General features: G+C 45.3%; 1 protein-coding gene across 4 annotated transcripts in view; it reads left to right on the top strand.

The window, feature by feature from the left end:
• GALNTL6 (polypeptide N-acetylgalactosaminyltransferase like 6) overlaps positions 1 to 18817 on the top strand; it is a 930232-nt gene that overhangs the window by 778011 nt on the left and 133404 nt on the right. For all 4 annotated transcript variants that reach the window (XM_073232816.1, XM_036998902.2, XM_073232817.1 and 1 more), the window contains 2 exons: positions 5739 to 5924; positions 9633 to 9816. In XM_073232816.1, the coding sequence (XP_073088917.1) occupies positions 5739 to 5924; positions 9633 to 9816 (370 nt within the window). The remainder of the gene's footprint in view (positions 1 to 5738; positions 5925 to 9632; positions 9817 to 18817) is intronic.

Here is an 18817-nt window from a genome sequence, read left to right as displayed (position 1 = left end):
AGATTCCATCTCAGTCTTCCACCTCTGGGCACTATGTAAACATCCCAGAAAAGAAAATCCAGAAGAAGTGGTGGTTTTGGACTCTGTAACTCCGGGAGGAAACACGTGTCCCAGCCTGGGGCAAATAAATCTTTGAAGCTGAAACCAGTCAAAAGGAGAAAAAAAGTGGGAGAAATCCATGTATTGCTGACAAGCAGTCATCTACTCTGCTCACCCGTGTTTCTTGTGACCTGGTTTCAAAATAGACACCACAGAACCTCTGTGGTCCAGGTGTGCACTCACTCTCCACCGACCTTGTGACCACCTCTTGATATGGAGATGGACTACTTCTCTCCTTAGACGCAGTAAGGCCAGGTGGGAAGTTCTGGAAATATTGCAGTTTTACCCACAGATTCATTCATAAGACATACAGAAATGTAAAAGACCCCTGTAGAATGGCGTCCAACCCTTTCCTCCCATGACTGCACAGAGTCAAGGACTCTCATGGGAAAAATAGCTCAAAACCTTTCCACAGCTAGTTAAAAATATAAATGGGAAAAAATAGCTGTCTCTCAATTCAGCAGAGAGAGGGTGATATTTTGTATGTTGTGGGTTTCACAGTGGTCTTGTTTTCCTCTCACTGCGTCTTGGCCTCTGAGGGACCTGGTCCGATGCTGCTGTCCTGTGAGATCGAATCCAACAGGAGACGGTGGTCTCCCTGTGGACGTCAGACCAGTTACCAGACACCAGGAGGCTGCTTTTTCCTTTCCCAACTCTATCTTTGAATCGACATCCTTATCAAGTCCTCCCATTGTGCCTGGTTGTGTATTTCTGACTGTCTTTTAACCCTTAGGATTCTCCCTCCATTTCTTTTCTATTTCCTCCTAAGTTATTAGCCTAAGAAATCCAGCCATCTTTCCTGGGGCACCTATCAGAGTTTGGACTCTGCTGATCATCTCTCTGGTATGACACTCCATACCGTCTGTAACCCTTTCCTTCCCGTGAAGGTGTAATCATATCCAAAGGTGTGATCAAATTCAGACCCCCTGCTTTGGGCAATAATGCTTAATAGGCAGCGCTGTGCTCTGGCCTCAGCAGGCGCCTAGTAGGTGACCTTAGCTCCTTTTGTGATGTCGACAGTGCTGACAGCCTGATCCGTTAGTTCATTAGGGGTTGCAAAATAGTGATATTCTAACTCTATCTTTTCTTTTTTCACATATTAGCTGGAATACATTTTGTCTGTTTACTTTTATTTGGCATTTCCAAGCTATTTCCTAAATGACTTAAGTGCTTTGCATATTACAAGAGTAGAAAATAGGACTTTCAGAGATAGAAGCCAGTTAAAATCATAACAGAAGCAATTGAACATGGTTTCAGAAATTCTTTTGCTTTCTGGGTTGAATTTTTCATGCTCTAGAGGTAATGTGAAATGTCTAAATGGGAGTGCTATCAAAAGGGACAGATTTCGTGTGGTCAACTAGGACATAAAGAAACTGACCATTTTCTAGAGCTCAGCTTAAGACTTAAAATCTGTATATTTCTACTGTGTAAAGAATATAGAAAATGTCTGTTCAGGCCTTGCTATGTAGACAGTTATCCTTAACACTGCCACTTTGGGTTAAAATACACCCATAACATATGCCAAGTAGATTAAGAAATGGAGGAATATCTTATTTTCTGTAATTGTGAAGTACTTGTCAATATGAAAAAAAATTATGCAGAATTCTCAGAGTTGCACTTAGTAGTTGTGTGAAGATTAGACAGGAAGGTTTAAGCCATCCATATATCTGTGTATTATAATCCCATACACTTCGGAACTCATGGTTAGGTACCACACATAACGAGCACATATTCCATAAGAGCTCAAGGCCATGTCCTACTATGTGCTGCCAACACAGAAGTACAAACGTGGAAGAAAGTTCACCTCCATAGGCACCTACTTAGAAATCCCTCGCTCCAGATCGATGGTGTCTCCTGGCCCCTCCTGTGTGCTCTGAGATATAAATCAGGGTATTCCAAAGAACTGGCAGTGACCCCAAGTTGCTAGGCCTCAACACCAGCTGCTGATCTGGGCAGCTGCTCGGCCCTTGGTCTGCCCTCCACGTGGTGCACCCTGGCCACACTTGGTGTTACTCACGGTCACTAGCCTGACCCCTTGAGAACAGTCCCTCAGAGCGTGACCAGAAAGCTGCCTAAAACTCTGTTACTATATTTTTCTGACATATTAAGCATAATTTATTGAACAGACTTAAATCTTTGATAAACTTACAGGGCCTCAAAGTCATTATTTTGACATCAGCAATAGGCTTATAGACAGTGACCTGCAGGAGATTAGACAGATGTTGTATTAGCCAAAGAAAATACCCTGGAGTTTGCTTTTGGACAAATCCTTTGATATATGTTTGTTTTATTTTGAATTGTCACTTGCACACAGATATGAGGCACAGCCCAAAGACATACCCAACTGCTACCCACTAGGATGCTTTTTTAGGAAAAGCTAAGAACTTGTTAAGACTAGCTTCACTCTGAAAACAAAACTTCACAAGGGAAATCACAGTCTGACGGAACAGACTGTGGCATTTAACTAGTGGCCTATGGCCACCAACCAAAAAAATGTTAAGTTCAATGAATGTCTCATAGTCAATGAAGAGATCTGTGTTTTCTAAAACTGCCATAAATTTTCTTGTTATCATGTAAAATTAAGCAAGTTTAAAAGGGATCTTCAAAGATGCTGTGTTTGAATTAAAATCATGATTTAAATCGTCCTAACCATATTTCAGAAATGAATCAAAAAATTGTTCACATCAGAGAAATGCAAAATGTTTTTGATTTAAAGCCATTGTCACCATTCCTGGTAACTCTGAGAGTCTAATTTGCAAATCAGACCAAGAATACCTGTCTACCATTGTTCGTTGGGAATGATAGGGAATCAGATGCTACACCTGAAGTCCTAAGGGAGAATGGGGCCCTCATAAGGGCACTCAACTGGATCATTATTATGGGGCTGATTATGACCACCAAGGTCAAGCTACAGGAATGGATCTGAATGTCTGATGGATTCTCTTTGGGGTCAAACCCCCTGTGCTTAGTGAACTCAGACCATACAATTCTTTCAGTATGTTAAAATGGGCTTTGATGAAAGAAAAATACATTGGAGCAGAAAATGTGCATAGAGGGAAGCAGACAGGCAGCAATAGTCCCCACAGAGTTTCAGAGAATTTCGTATAAACTATAAAAGTGTGGAAGTCAAATCTGAAGTGGGGACGACCACTCCCAGGTGACCGACACTCTCTGCTTCTCACATTAGCCTCCCTGGAAAGTGACTGTGTTCTAGAGCCACTTCCTCAATGCAGCTCCAGAGAATCCCCCCTCGCCCCCTGAGAGGCCTGGGCAGGGCCAGCGGGGAAGGAAGTGACCGCGTGCCCCAGACGTGGTGTCCCTAGGGCTGCGTGACTCAGGAGCAATGAGACGCAAACAAAGAAAGAGAACAGTGGTTTGGTGGCTTTATCCCTGGTGACTGTCAGGACCCTGCTTCTAGAAGACAATGGTCCCAGCAACTGTTCTGCAAATAAATTTATGGAGTGACTCCTGTGTATATTCCTGATACAGAAGGACTCCAGGGCCTGAATAAATTACAGCAAGGAGATTATGGGGTTTTCATACATTTATTACTGTGGAGAGTCCTGATGCAACACGGGCCTTGCAAGACTGGCCCATACAGAGCTCTGGTTTTGATCACTTACCGTGAATGGTTAGTGGCTGAGCGTCTGACTCGGTGACGGGTCTCTGCTCTTTCCTTGATGAGAGAGTAAAGCCCCCCTGTTGCCCACAGGTGGCGCTGTGCTGCGCAGTCCTTCCAGAATCTTAGCTGCTTGCAAAAGTGGGGTAGGGGGTGAGCAAAGGGGTGAGGGCAGAAGGGGGGGGGGTCCCTCCAAAGCACATCTGTTCCAGAGCAGAGAGGGACAGTGGAGCCAGCCTTCTGAGTGAGGTGCTGCGATGCTGCTATAAAGCTATGTGTTCGTATTTGTTTATTGCTGGCCTTTTTTTCTTTAAATTTGCAATAAATAGAAGATGATGAATTGTCAAAGTCTCACCAACAAATGAAAAACTCTGTGTTTTTCATCTTTCAGGATTAGCATCCAAACACATTTCTTCAGCCAGAATTTCTGTTTCTCTTCAAAAGTACAAGTGACTCACTGGGGTCTCCAATGATTGACTTAATAAATATTTGTTGAACAAGTGCTGTCAGGTCTCTGACCAAAAACTTGGCCCTCCTCCACACTCTAAGGGGAAAAAGTCCTCCAAATTCCCTGTATCTTACAGGTGAGGTAATTCAGATTTAAGAGTTGGCATGACTTACTCAGGAATCTCACTATTCCAGGGCCCCACCCATGTCCAGTCTGTGACCTTGGCTGTATGAGCTGGTCTCCATGCCTCTGGTCATTACAGGCACAGGGGGACATACTTTGAGCAAAAAACACTCGAGAAAGTTCCACCAGCATTCTTTAATAGTGAAATTAGAAAGCTAAGTTGTTGTTGTTTTTTTTTTACTTGACCCACTTGTCAAACTTTGTTATAGGCCAGTTGAGAAAAAAAAAGGAATTTCTTTTTAAACACCACATTGAAAAGAAGCAGCAGAAATAATAGGAATAATGTACAGAGAAACTCCAACACGAGTAATTCTGACATCCGTTAAACTGGAGATCTGGGAAGGGTCATAACCCCTGCGAGAGCCCCTATTGCTGTGGATCACAGGAGACTTCACAACACTGTTGTCTCTAATTGCAGATATTTAGAGAGAGTTTGAAAGGGGAAATTACAGAAAACACTGCGTACCAAGATTCTGTTTCCATGAACATTGGACACTTGTTAGTAACTCCAGTCGCGCGCTCCCCATGTTTTAGGTACGGGAAGAGTGACAGCAGAGAGTGTACCTGGAGAACTCACCCCACTGAAAGCCACCAAAAGCAGTTATTTGGTGTAAAAAGAACTGAGGGATGATGCATCTTACCATGATCAATAGGATATGTTTCATTCTGTAAATAAGTATTCTGACTTCATTTTGTTCCCACTGTTCATTTTAAATCAAGCAAAGAAACACTTCCAAATTTTTGTTTTCTAACCTTAAACAGCTAAGTTCAAAGTGACCGTGTAGTGTCTCCGCAGCCTGCGCCTTTCCAGAGCTAATTTTAACGGGCACGTCACAACTTGTCCACTCAGATGAGAAGTCAGATGCTGACCGTGCCTCTTGGTTTGCTGTCCCCCCTGTGAGGACAGAAGCTCTGGTTCCTATTGACTGCAGGGAGATCTTTCTCTGTGGTAGTTTTTAGCTGCACTGTTTTCAGCCCACGGACACGAGGCGAAGGCCTGGTGGAGTGGGCCCACGTGCTGGAGAGCCGGCTGGCTCTGCTTGGCAGGGTCCAGAGGCCGGGCCCATCCTGGCCAGTGCTGGCATGGTGGCCACTGGGCACCGGCAACTGCACAGCAGAGCTCTGGCGTGTCGGTGCCTTCCGCATCAGAGTGAAGGGCAGTATTTGCAGGTCATGAAGTATTCATTCTGGGTAGTACTTTGCAGCATGAAGTATGAAACCTTCTAGGTGTAAACCCTGGTCAGCATCTCCCTCAAGTTGAAGGGAGGAGAGAAACGGCTTTAAGCTCAGATTGGTCATTCATCCTCTCTATGCCTCAACACCCACTGGTATTTCTGCTGCACTTAATGTTCTTGTTCTCTCTCTCTGCATTCTCTACTGCCTTCCTAGAACACTTGAAGGATAAGTTGGAAGAATATATGGCCCGGTTTTCCAAAGTGAGGATTGTTCGCACCAAGAAGAGGGAGGGGCTCATCCGGACCCGACTCTTGGGAGCATCGATGGCCAGAGGGGAAGTGCTCACCTTCCTGGACTCCCACTGCGAGGTCAACGTGAACTGGCTGCCCCCCCTCCTCAGTGAGTACCTGGCCCGGCGTGGGTAGCAAGAGCAGCGGCCTGGGGACCCCTCCTGGGGGAACACGCGGTTTGCTTGTGTTTACTGGGCAATCGCCAAAGGCTAGAGGCCCCTTCGACACGGGGCAGTGGGAGCCTTGACGTCAGCCGTCACAGCTGCAGGGAAACCGGGCCCCTGCAAAGCTGCAGTGATGCTGACATGAGATAGACCAGCTGTGGTCTGACTTGGAGCTGGAGAAGGTTCCAGTTACCTTAGACATGCTCCTTCACTGTAGTTGGATTCTTTTAGCTGTATAAACACTAAAAGAAAAAAATATTCAAAAACACTGCCTATACCTATAGTAAGATTAAAATACACACATGCACAGAGTTGAAGACTTTCTATAGGATAGTGAAGAGATGCGAAGGGATGACTGCTCAGCCCCAGAAGGCAGCTGAAGTGTTCGGTGCCACAGCATTTTCTGGGATCTATGATGCCAGTTCTCCTTCCCCTGCAGACACGGGCCTCCGTCCCTAGCTATCTGGCCCCGCTGGCACGGAGCCCCTCATACATCAGAGCTGCTGTGCGGGGCACACGTCTCGGATGCGCACGGTATGGCTGGAGGAGGGAAACGAGGAGACCCTGTCCCATCCCACTTAGACCGTTAGACACAGGAAAGGACCAAAAGTCATTCAAGCTGGAAGGCGTACGTGCAGCTCAGTTCGAATTTGACTATCTTGTTTTTCATTTCACAATGAAGTCAGTTCCAAAGTCCAGTAGCGGATAAGGAATAAACTGCAAGCCTGAAAAAATAATGTGTTTCCAAAAAGATCGTGGTGCCCACGTATGATACCCCTTCCATTCTTCCAGATCCCACTAAATCACCTTTTATAGTAAAAGGTGAATATATGCCTGGCCTTGGAGCTCAAGCCAGTAACCCTGCCTCCACGGTTGCTGCCTCGGAAGGACTGATTTGCTGCTGGCCGCAGTGTAGGATTTCAGGGGGACCTGGCAAAGCTCCATTAGTAAAAGATGGGGGGAGAGAAATCAATTCAAACTGTGTGACACTTAAAACAGGAAATGACCAGCAACTAGCACCCACCCCCTCAGCAGTCCACCTGCTCCTACAGGACGGCGGGCAGCCCCCTCCTCCTGCCGGGGACTCCTCTGAGCTTTTAATTAAAAGTACCTTGTCCAAGGACGGAGCAGTTTAGAGTTTCACCAGCAACACTGAGATTCCCTCAAACCAAATCTGACCTATGTGGTGTTGAATACTCAAGGAAGTCAGCAAAAGGCTTAATTTATTTATGAACCAAAGCAACCCCTAAATGCCAATTATCGAGCCTCTGGTGGTTCCTGTGAACCCAACATGAAAAAGCAAAGCAGCAGCGAGCGATGGTGGGGGGGGGGGGATAAAGAGAAACCTGTTTTTTCTCATTAAAGCATTTCATTTCCTGTAAGCCTGATGGATAAGAAATGACTCGAGCTCGGGATCACTATCTCTTTTTATTTTCTTCTATCAGTGTCTTGACACATCGTCCAAAATGAAGAAACAGATGGAGACAAACAGTTTCTTGGGTCATTTTTCACCTTGGGATTATACCTGAATTTCAATTTCCCATTAAGAGTCCGTTTATTTGATCCCTGGAAATTGAAATGTAGGCACAAGCCTTAGATGAAAAATTACCCGAGGCTGGTGTGGCTGGATGAGAGCTGAAAGGAAATTGGACGGGAAGCTTGACAGTTCATTTAACAGAATCATTCTCTCTGGTCTCCTTGGGGTTCCTTGTTGGTCAAGGAACTTGTAAATCAACCTGATTCTGAGTTTGATTGAAGAAAGTCACTGGAACCTTAGTACTAAAATATCTGCAGAGGTGATAGAAGAAATATTCTGGACACAGCAATGGTGATCTCCTCGGGGAAAGGCGTCTGTGGGGCAACTCCATTCAGATAAAGATTAAAGCCCTTTGCAGGCATGCCCTGGTGGCAATGGATGCTCGGAGTGCCCTTGGTGGAGGTTACCTTGAAATAGGACCAGGGGTGTTGCTGCCAATTAGCTGAAGGAAGATTGAGGTGCCCCGGGGCTCTGAGGCTTCCTGGGGCCATGCTCTCTCACACTGCACCCCTTTCCACACCCATTTTCCACAAGGAGAATGTTCCACAGTCCCCTTGCTTGGCTTTATTTTCTTCCCATCACATTTATCAGCTTCTGACATACTATATGGCTTAGTTTTCTATTATGCATATTGATTGTCTTGCTCCATTCCTGAAGACCGGGGTTTCTGCCACCCTTATTCACGGCTATGTTCCAGAAACCTACAAAAGGGACAGGCACAGAGTATCTACACAGTAAATACTTGTTGAATCACGAAGGAAGGAAGGAAAGACAGGAAGGATGGGGGGAAGGCGGGAGGGGGAGGGAGGGAGAAAGAGGCCTGTAGATCTGGAGGGGAAATCTGCCCAGGATTCTGTGGCGTCCACAACCTCGCTTATCAGTGTCATCAAAATATTGGTACTGAAATAACCAAACCTCACTATTTTGAAACAATATGTGTTTTTCTTTTTTTAAAGGTATTTAAATGTATGTTATTCCACTTGCCACATCAGGTCTAAATAACCAGAAAGCAGATGCTCCTACTTAAAAGTTCTACCTGTCAGACAGTATCAGTTTGTTGTAATAAATATTGATTAAATGCACATTCTTGGGAAGGAAATACCTCCCATGTAACTAACTCCTCCAGAAGAGCCCAAAGTAGGCACATGCCAGCACACTGTGCCCGCTGTTAATGCCTCACAGCAGACGTAGCTACACGGGACCAGAAGGAGCTGGGGAGGAGGAAGATAGGCCTTCAGCTGCAGGATGGGCAGCGAGGCGGACTGGAAAGGCCACGGGCTCACCAGGGGCTGCACCCCCGTCCCTGTGCTCAAAGGATCAGCGACCTGTGACAAGTTGTTCCACTGCTCTGAGTTCGGGGTCCTCACCCCTAAGCTGGGAATGATGCCAATAGCCTCCTTGTAGGGTCGTTAGGAGGCCTGGAAACCACTACCCTTCACTCAGCAGTTGCTCAAGAATTCAGTAGCTGCAGGAGTCAGAGCAGGTATATCAAGCTGCACAGTATATTTTCAGATGAGATGAGAGAAGATAAAAATGTATAACTCTGATCAACGGAGTCCATATCAAAGAACAATAGCAAAATAGAACTTGGCATAATCTTGGGTAAACCCAACAGCAAGAATTCTGTGTAGGATCTGCCAGCATTTGGGAGAAGGATTGGCTATTGTGGGCATTACAAGATTAGCTAGTAAAAAACCATGAAGTTAAATATTTGAATTCTGGAACCTCCAGAATGCAGGCCGGTGCTTCCTCAGCAGGCTCTAGCTGTGTATGCTTGAAGGACATGAGTGCTGTTTATATTCCATGCATGTTGGAAGCACTATAAAATGACAGATTGGGGACAGGTCAGAGCAAAACCGTGACAGCGGCAGAGCTAAATGGACTTCTGCAAGTCTCTCTGGGACGTAACTTTCTTAAAGGAAAGCACAGCACTAATTGTACCTAATCACTGTCCCATCACGTTAAGTCTGGCATTTCACAAAGCGCCCCAGGGGTGACAGGGAGCCAGGCTGCAAGCATTGTGCATTAGGAGGGATCCGGGGACATCCCTTGGCTGAGAAATGATAGATGAGGCAGGTAGGCATGTCATTTCCTATTTTGTGCTTTCATTTTTCAGACCAAATTGCACTAAACCACAAAACCATCGCTTGCCCCATGATCGATGTCATCGACCACGATCACTTCGGGTACGCTGCGCAGGCCGGGGACGCCATGCGAGGCGCCTTCGACTGGGAGATGTACTACAAGAGAATTCCCATTCCTCCAGAGCTCCAGAGGGCGGACCCCAGCGACCCTTTTGAGTGAGTAGCCACTGTGAGAGGGGCCGCAGGGAGGAGGGCAGGTAATGCACGGCGGGCATGTGAGCTGGGGGCCTGTGAGGACCATCACCTCTGACAAAATGGGTTAGGACAGTGGTGATGCGAGGCGCGTCAGAGCAAGGTCAGACCCACAAGATGCAGAAAATCACAGGCTGCTCTGGATACACGCGTCAGCCCGCCTCAGACGGTGCTCAGCGTGGAAGCACATGGGCGGGAGGGCCAGGACTAAGCAGAGTCAACAGAAAATGCATGGAGAATTCATATTCTCCTCCAGATTCCTGCCTAGATCTCCTCTTGTTACCTTGAGCCCACTCTGTTTCCTTTACTTTTCTTAGAGGACTATTTAAATTAACTATTTTACTTTCCTTTGTTGAGGGATGATATACAGTATGGACAGGTAGTCGAGCCTCTGTTCCAGGCCCTGTGGGGAACCGCTTCCTTCTGCTGGAAGGAAGTGCTCCTGGGCACATGCCCCCATAACTTAAATTGGGAAAATTCAATCAAAATGACCTACCCAGAACAAATCAGCTTCGATCACCCTGCCACTCATATAAGTTCTATATAGATAAGATTTTATGATAATCCACTGATTTCTACAGAGCTAAATCCTTTCTTTTCTTCTGTGTGGTCACGAGAATTGTGCATGTCAAAAAAAAGAAAAAACTATGTAGCTTAGTTGGATAAATTTCTGAGATGATTAATGGTGAATGGTAAACTTCTTCCGAAAGTTAGCCCAGAGATTGTCCAAGTCATACTGTTTTCTGTTTCTCATGCTGCACCCTTTCAATCCCATTAAAATCTTTGTAAGTTTAAAACTATTCTGTTTTCTTCTTAGTGCAAAAAAAATGCCTGTGATGAAGGCTTTTTACAGGCTCTAAGAGTCCATTTCAAAGGTACTAAGATCAATAGTATCTTTCATTAATAATATGGGCTATGAAAGTTGGCAATAGAGAAGCTTCAAATACAGAAACTGCTTCTGTGACACTAACCCTTTACATTTCAATAAACATTTGACAAACATCAGCACAGTTTTTCCTCTAATTCTAGTCTCTAGAAAGATAAGCTCTTGGGAAAGCAAAGGAGATTTCAGAAGACATTGGACTGGCAAAAAGGTAGAGGAATCCTATCTTTTGTAATACGAAGCACTCTCCTCAAGTTTCTGCGAGCAGGCCTCTTCTGACCCTAATTGCTGGAGAGTCTTTGAGGAGAAATGTAAAGGTCCTTTCCTACTCTTCCAAATCTCAGCCAAGATTTCAAGGATATTCTGAACTGCGAGGAGAATTGTGTGGTGATCTAAGTGAAGGGGTTTCCAGGATGCATTTGCAGGGGCGCCCAGCTGAGAAACGCCCTTCAGGCTTCCCTGAAGGTCACCATCTGAAAATGGCAGTGGGCCTCCTGGGGGTGGGGGTTAAAGCCCGTATGGGGAGAGGAGGAGGGTGCAAACAGGCCTAGGCGCAGGAGTGCTGCTACCAGATGGCAGCTGACAGCAGAAGGGCCGCCAACCAGGTGCTACGATGCTTCCGGGACTGGAATCCGCCAGGATGGCTTCCCAAATACTCTAGTAGTGACTGAGTTACCACCACCTTTCCTTTGCTTCCACAAGAGTGGGGCTCTGGCCTTCTGCAGAAGGGAGTTTATGTGCTGCCAAAATGCTTCCAAAATTATAAAGGATTCCTCAGTTCCTACCCTGATAGTCAAATTTTTTGTCAGGCCAACCCCAGCTGTGGCTGTCACAGGACCAGACACCTTGCTTGACCCCAGAGCTGGCAGAGTTGGAAACTTACAGAATTAAATGACCTCCTTTCCTGTTACCCACCTTGGGGGTGGTTTTCAGAAATGGCATCTGTTGAATAGTACTGCCTTTCTGCGTGAAGTCCTTTGATTCCCAGGATGACTTTAGTAATAAGTGTAGCTTCCAGGGGGCGTCCCTTTGATCTTAAAAACTGCATTTGCCTTCCCAGTAATAAAAGAATAGTTACCCAAGTTGCTGTGAGCCTTGTATCAGCAATTCCATCATCTCTGTGGCCTGCTGCATGTGCTCATGAGCAGATGAGCTTCAGGCTGACCCTTGCTTCTCTAGATATAAAACTTTAACATATACCCAGGATGAATGCCATCTATCTATACATCTCTCTTATAGTCCTTCACATCTGAGTGGTTGCTTGAGGGGTGTGTGGTTTTCTGTGGGAGGCTGGGGAGAAGAGGCTAAAAAGAAGTGAAGAACTAAGGGGGAATATGTAAGAATATTGTGAGATATGTGTGCAAACATTATCTTTCGGTAGCAAGTTTATCATACATTGTGACAAGTTCTGAATTCTCTCATGTATTTGCCATTGAGGATTCATCAACTGGCTATTGATGACAGTGGTGTTTTCCCATCCACAAATCCCGTGAAATTCATGGGGGCATGGACTCTAGGTAATTATTAATTGAATTGAATTTGAATTGAAATTTTCAGAGTATAACACTAGTATGTAAGTATTAGTATTATTTCTCAAATATTTGATTTCAGTTATAATGCACATAGCATCCTGGGTCATGGTAAAAACTGTATTTTTTAATATAGGTTGCATGGTCAAAAGAGGTCAAAATCTATCAACTTCCTAAAATGGGAATCAAGACCTTCAACAATCTAACTAGGAAGGAAAAGAAGACTCATAGGAAACTCTGAGCACTAAGAAAAGATTTACTTATATTTGCAAGGGGGTCTAGTTTTAAGATAATCATGTTCTAGAATATAAGAGAAAATGCAATATTCATAGTTGAAGTAATTGTATGGCAGTCACAATTCTGATTGGATTGGATACATTTGATAAATACTCTTGTCTTTTAGAAAAAAAATGAAATATTCTCCTTTTCTGGTGGCTTTTATCATGAAGTAATATCTTTAGGAAATTCTTGTTATTCATGGCGTTTTAGCAGGCTTCCTTATTCCTGGTTTATTCCTGATGCTGGGCACTTGGGGATGTGCGCTTCTTCTGTGAGGGAAACCATAGAATATTCCTATAGTCATGATGACAAAGGAGAAGGTGTTTCTTTGCTTCCTGCTCACTAACTTACTTTTCCAACATTATCTCAGCATCTGAAAGTTTAGAAAGAAGAAATGATCTTGTCCAATGTCCCTTCCATGCAGACAACCACTAGACAGTGTCCAGGACCAATGACCACCCTCCTTTTGAACTAGTCAGGAAAATGATATTTACGTCCTCAAAAGATGGTTCGTCCCATTAGACTGATTGACAGAAACCTTTTCCCTCGTGTTAGGACAATTCTGCCTCCTTGACCCCAAATTGTCCCACTCGAGACACAAGGAATGTCTAATTCCTCTTGACCAACTTGGTCACAAGGACAGCATGAAATAGTCCACCCAAAATATCTGGTACTCAGGCCCTAAGATACGAGTCTGTCAGCCTTAAAACAAAGTCCATTTTCTCAGGCTCCTGGAGATCATGCTTCCTGTCGCTAAGCACCTCCATCAGTTCAGCAGCCCATTCCATCGTACAGGCTCACCGTGTTTCTCAGAATCACTATCACATCTGAATTGTAGCGAAATTGCTTTTACTCTCCCAGGCTTCCTCAGACAGATCTCCACAATTCCTCCTGAACCATCAGGTGGGATTCCTGCGCATGAGCATTACTGAAGGTGGATATTTGCTTCTTGTCCATACCACTAATTCCAAAAATTTTTTAAATAAGGATATCAGTAGTTGGTGGGAAGAGAATCTCACAGGCTACAAATGTCCATTTATTCTGTCAAGAACCCCTATGGCCACAGACATCTCATTTTGAATTCAGTGCCTCCTCATCTGGGCCAATGACCTGACCTAGAAATAGGCAAAGTCATGGACAGTAACGGCCGTGACCTGTATGAGGCACCTCACGTTGGCAGTTCAGATACCAAAGATCCTGTGAGGGTCTCAGGGCCAAATGTAAAGTTTGCAATCTAGAAGTATGACACATAGCCCAGGATAAAAGGGGTAGAATTTGACTCTTACAAAGAGTTGTACACTGTTACACGGAAGTAGAAGGTCTTCTAAAGATTTGCTGGCAGTATCTGCCTTTGTTCTTCCAAGGGACGATCCCTGGGACCTTGCTGACTGCTTCCCATGCAGGAGGGTGAGAAGGCACTGATGGCCCACACGGGAAAGTCTGTGCCTCTCAGGTGCCAAATATAATGTGATAAACTGAAGCTTAGAAGAAATCTTAGAGGCGACTTACCCTTTCATTTTCATAGAAAGGAAATCTAGGCTATAAAGTCTGACTGACTTATCCAGTGTTACCACTAAAAAATTTAGCAGCTAGTGTGAGAATCTGGGGTGGCTGGCTCACCTTTCTCTGTTGCCTTCTTTCTTCCACACCGTGAAAAATCATGGTGGGGACAGAATTAAGAGCTGTTAAGTGTCTACCGCTATGAGTCAGGCACAGGAATAGGACACTGGCCTATGTTGCTAATTCATTTAACCTTTAGCTCAAGTCTATGAAATATATAAAACTGTCTGTAGTTTTACAAATGAGGTAATTCAGGTTAAGCAACTTTCTAAAGTTTACATGGGAAATTGGAATAAGACCCGTTATCTAAGGACTCCCACTGTTCCATGGAAAGTTCCACTAAATACTAGATGCATTTCCTAGTACTTAAAGAACAATCATGTTCAAAAAGAAAAAAACATTTTCAGAGCGTACAGTCACCTCTTCTCCAACTACAGCAGCATACACTGGGGAATGAATGTCACAAAACCGAAAAGCCTCTGGTTTCATCATGAAGCAAGTCTTGACTCAGGACCCTGGCTAAGCCCAAGTCATCCTGGGGCTGCCTCGCGAGACAGACTGCCTGCACAGGGTGCCCTGGAGGCGGGTGCCTGGGGCTGAGATCTGACCGAAGGCCACGGGCCACGCTGGGGCCCACCAGCCTGCAGGCAGACGCACTCTTTATGAAGTTTCACCTTATTAATGGGACGAAGAGAAGAGCAAGCCGAGGATCAGGGTGCTGGACGCCAGGGAAGGCCTGGTCTTTGTCGGCGCCTTACTGACTGCAGTGACAGTCGCTGTGCGGGCAGCCCCTTGGGTGAATTCCAGTGGGGGTGGGCTGCCCCTCGGCTCACCCAGAACTTGGAGGTGAAGATGGTCTCCTTTACTCCAAGCTCGTCCCATATTGTTTGACCCAATATCAGGTTATCCTGAACTAGTAAGGAAGAAAACTGACTCCCCATGGAAAAACAGACTGGCCAAGCTACAAAATTAATGTGGACGCCTAGGAAGAAGGATAACTTAAAGATCTTCTCCACTTCAGCTCTGCGCTGCATCAGGTTTCACTCATCTTTATCTCTGTCCAGCTGTTATTGGGGCACCTCAAAAGCCTGGATATCATTTGGTAGGTGGCAGACTTTTGTTCACACTCTACTATTAAAGCCAGGTCAATATTCTCATGAGTTTTGCTGTGATCTTCAAGAAGTTGATTCCAAATTTTAATTCCTTTTCGTCAAAAAATCAAATTGATGCATATAAACTCCCATAATGTCAGCTGCCTTCTGCCTCAACCTGCAGCCAGATAACTCGGTGTGAATGAGGTTTGGAAACTGCAGTCTCAAACTTCTGAGGGAATTAGGTTAGAAAGTACATTCCTCAGTTTAATCTAGCAATGAGTTCTAGTAGCATGAAGTAAGACGTTACCTCTCCAAAACATCAATCACAGATCTTGCCTGAACTTCACATTATTCCAGAAGTCCCTCAAACAATCTAGCCTAATAACCTATTTCACTAAGCCTATGTGATGTGTACTTCAAAACCTAAAATTTGTCTGGCACTTCACAGACTGTAAAGCACTTCACTACATTATCTAATTTACCCCTTGTAATAATCTTTTGGTGCAGGGAAAGTAACTATTGCTCTTTTTCCAACTTTGCAAATAACAGAAGAGAGAACCACAGAAATTAACTAAGAGACAAAATCAAGTTTCAAATCAACAACCTCATTCATTCAAATTTCAAATTTTAGGTTTAATCCATAATCTCATAGGAGTCAAATCAATGCCTCCTTTCATTCAGTCAGACTTTAAATCCTAGAATGAATCGATGCTTTTCCTCTCCCTTGAAGAGAAACATAGGCATTCATTAAGTGAAGTAGTTTGATCAATTACTGTTTCATAGTGAGTCTAATGGGAGGGAAACAGATCGCCTCACTCCCCACACTGTGTTCTTACCCGTCGACCAACTCGAGCTGATAGGTTGGAAATGTCAGCTCTCAGTTTCTTCCTAATGAACAGAAATGTCAACAATGCCAGCTTCTGGTCTGTTTATAACAAGATCTAAATCAATATTTGACAACTGCAAAAGGATAAAATGTTTAGGGGAAAAAGTGTCAAATTTCTAAATGGTGTCCTAATCTATAGATGCTGAGAATAAAGGAACAGAAATAGGCTCAAGGGTCTTAAAAACCAAAGTATTGAAAAAAAATCAATCTCCATCAAAAGCCCAGAATGAAACCTCCCTGGAGATGTTATAATGTGAAGTAACATGCTGTAACATAGGCAGAAACGTTCCAAAGCAAACTTGTCAATTACCCATGTCTCCCCTCCAAGGACCCCCAACCCCCTCCCCAGGGGTTGCTCTCCGGGCCCTTTGGTGCCCTGGTCCCAGGTCTCTGAATTGCCATCTGATAAGGAGTCCCCAGCAAGGTTAGGAAAGGACCTTTCCCTTGCCAGGACCTGCTAGCCAGAAATGACTCTTGCTCCCCTCCCTCTTCCACTGGGAATGATCTTCCCCTCAGCAAGATGCTACTATTACTTCCCCCTTTGTTTAGCATCCAGAAAAACACAGCAAATTAATGCCTAAATTTCTGTTGGTGCTGCCCTGCTCCCTTGAGGTCACGGTGGTCCTGAGGAGCTTCTGGCTTCGGGATGTCCTCTTTCTGGTTTCTCCCAATGTGTTTGGACTTTTGAACATCCTGTTTCTGCTCCGCCCCCATAAACAGTCACTAAGTCGCGGAGACCCGGTAGCTTAGGCTGTTTTGAAAGGAGGCGGGCCCAGTCCTTCATCCTGAGATGGATTTTCACTCCCACCTACCAGTCGCTCAGGGCCGTGGTCGCAGTGGGTCTCTGGAACACCATGCTCTTCTCTACAGCTTTACCAGGCCTTCGGTTCTAACCAGCTCCCGGCCTCGTTTCTGTGGTGGCACCTCCTGTTGAGCATTGGACTTCGGACTCATTCCTAGTCACTGCTGCCAGGTTGGTTGTAAGACTCCTCCACAACCAGGCTGGAGACTGCAGTCCTCCTGCCAAGTACCCCCAGGCATATCAGCCAATCTCCTCTAGACCCCCACTGCCATCCAATAATTATCGATGAATCTGCACCTCTGAACCCTTAGCAGTGGTTTCCTGTGTACTGAAGAATTGTGGAGTCACAGACTCAGAGTGAAGACTTGTTGTTATCCATATATTTGTTCTTCTAATCATTAATCTCTTTGCTCTGCTTCCAAACTGGTGTCTTTAGTCCATCTTTCCATCGCACGTGTGAGGACCATTTTCTGTGTCCTTCCCCAGCTCCCAAGAAGTGCCTTAATCCTACGTACATCCCCTCCTTATCCGGAGCGTTTTGTGAGTTCTGTGTTCTTTGATATAATCACACAGTGTCCAGCTCTGTTTGCGGCTTCCCAGCCTTGTTTCACCTGCTAGCATTTACCCAAGGGGAAGACCTCCGGGAACCTGTGGAAACACTGCCCCGGTCCCCTTCCTAGTACCCAAGGCTCAGCAACACTTCCTCTACCCATGGCACCACCACCCCAGAGCACAGCACAACTTAACAGCAGCCTCTGCCGTTCACCCAGAGCTCACCTTCTCTCCCAGCAGACAGGGCTATAAGCCCGAGGCTGAGCACATGTAGCTCTGTTTTCCTATTGGAGGCTTTACTATCACAATACCTGCTGCAGCTCAGGGGTCCTCTTTGCTCTCCCCTCAAGCAAACACCTCCTTTCTTCCCATAATCACTGCTGACACTGATACTAGAAGGAAACTCCCCGAGGGCAGGGAGGGCTTTTTATTCCATTTATTCAGCACACATCGTTGGTACTGAGCATCTGCACACAACAGGCAGTCTATAAACTTTAAGTTCAGGAGAGGAAAGGGGTTACTAAGGCTATACATCCGAGGAAGAGGAGACGCTCTTCAGAAAAGGATGCCGGGGAGGGAAACGTTGCAGCTTGGAGTTTGTTAAGCACGCCATTCGTAGGTCTCATCTGCAGGCTCGTTTAATGCAATGGAGTTCCTCGTAGTGGAATGGTACAAAATAGAGAAAATAAATTGTGGTTGAGACCAAACTTCAGAAGGCTTTTACTCTGCATAGAGAAGTCTTCAAAGAGAGACTATCAAGGAATGTTTTAGGAAAAACCTCTATGGCAGCTGAATGCTTTTTGGAATCATTTACATTATGAATGACTGTCAAAGTCATTTTTAAACCCACAATCCAGGTGATAACAATATCTTTAACATAGAGGCTAGTTCTCAGTAAGGTAGTGATACCGACTTTCAGCTCTATACATCTCTAGCCCCAAGATGCTATAAGAATCTGGGGCCACCTAGACTTCAGACACCAATTGGGACCCAATGGGAGGGCTCCCAACTTGGGAGAGCTGCCCGTGAAGCCATGATTGAAGGCAGGTGCACTTGGAGGGCACAGGGGCCATGGAGCTGTAGGGTAGATGTGCATAGCAAGCCTGGAGAATGTGCACGGGTCTGAAAATCTAGGTAAGACAACTGAAATGTAACGCGTGACATTCAGATGAAGCCTTGAATGTTGAAGGAAATGATGAAAACTAGAGCCTGTATCCCAGCGTCAGCTGGGGATGGTCCAAGATGCTGCGGCAACGCCAGACCTGAGCACAGAATCAGGGGACAGAGAGTTCACAGCGACGCAGAGGGCTGCGAAGTGCACAGTCAGATGTCCCCGGTCTTGAATTTCTCCACCACAAAGACAGAGCACATTTGGCTGCC

This window comes from Manis javanica, chromosome 3 (genome assembly GCF_040802235.1).
Source record: "Manis javanica isolate MJ-LG chromosome 3, MJ_LKY, whole genome shotgun sequence".
NCBI lineage: Eukaryota > Metazoa > Chordata > Mammalia > Pholidota > Manidae > Manis > Manis javanica.
Note: the sequence above shows the minus strand (reverse complement) of the source record. Positions and strands in the feature narration are given on the sequence as shown.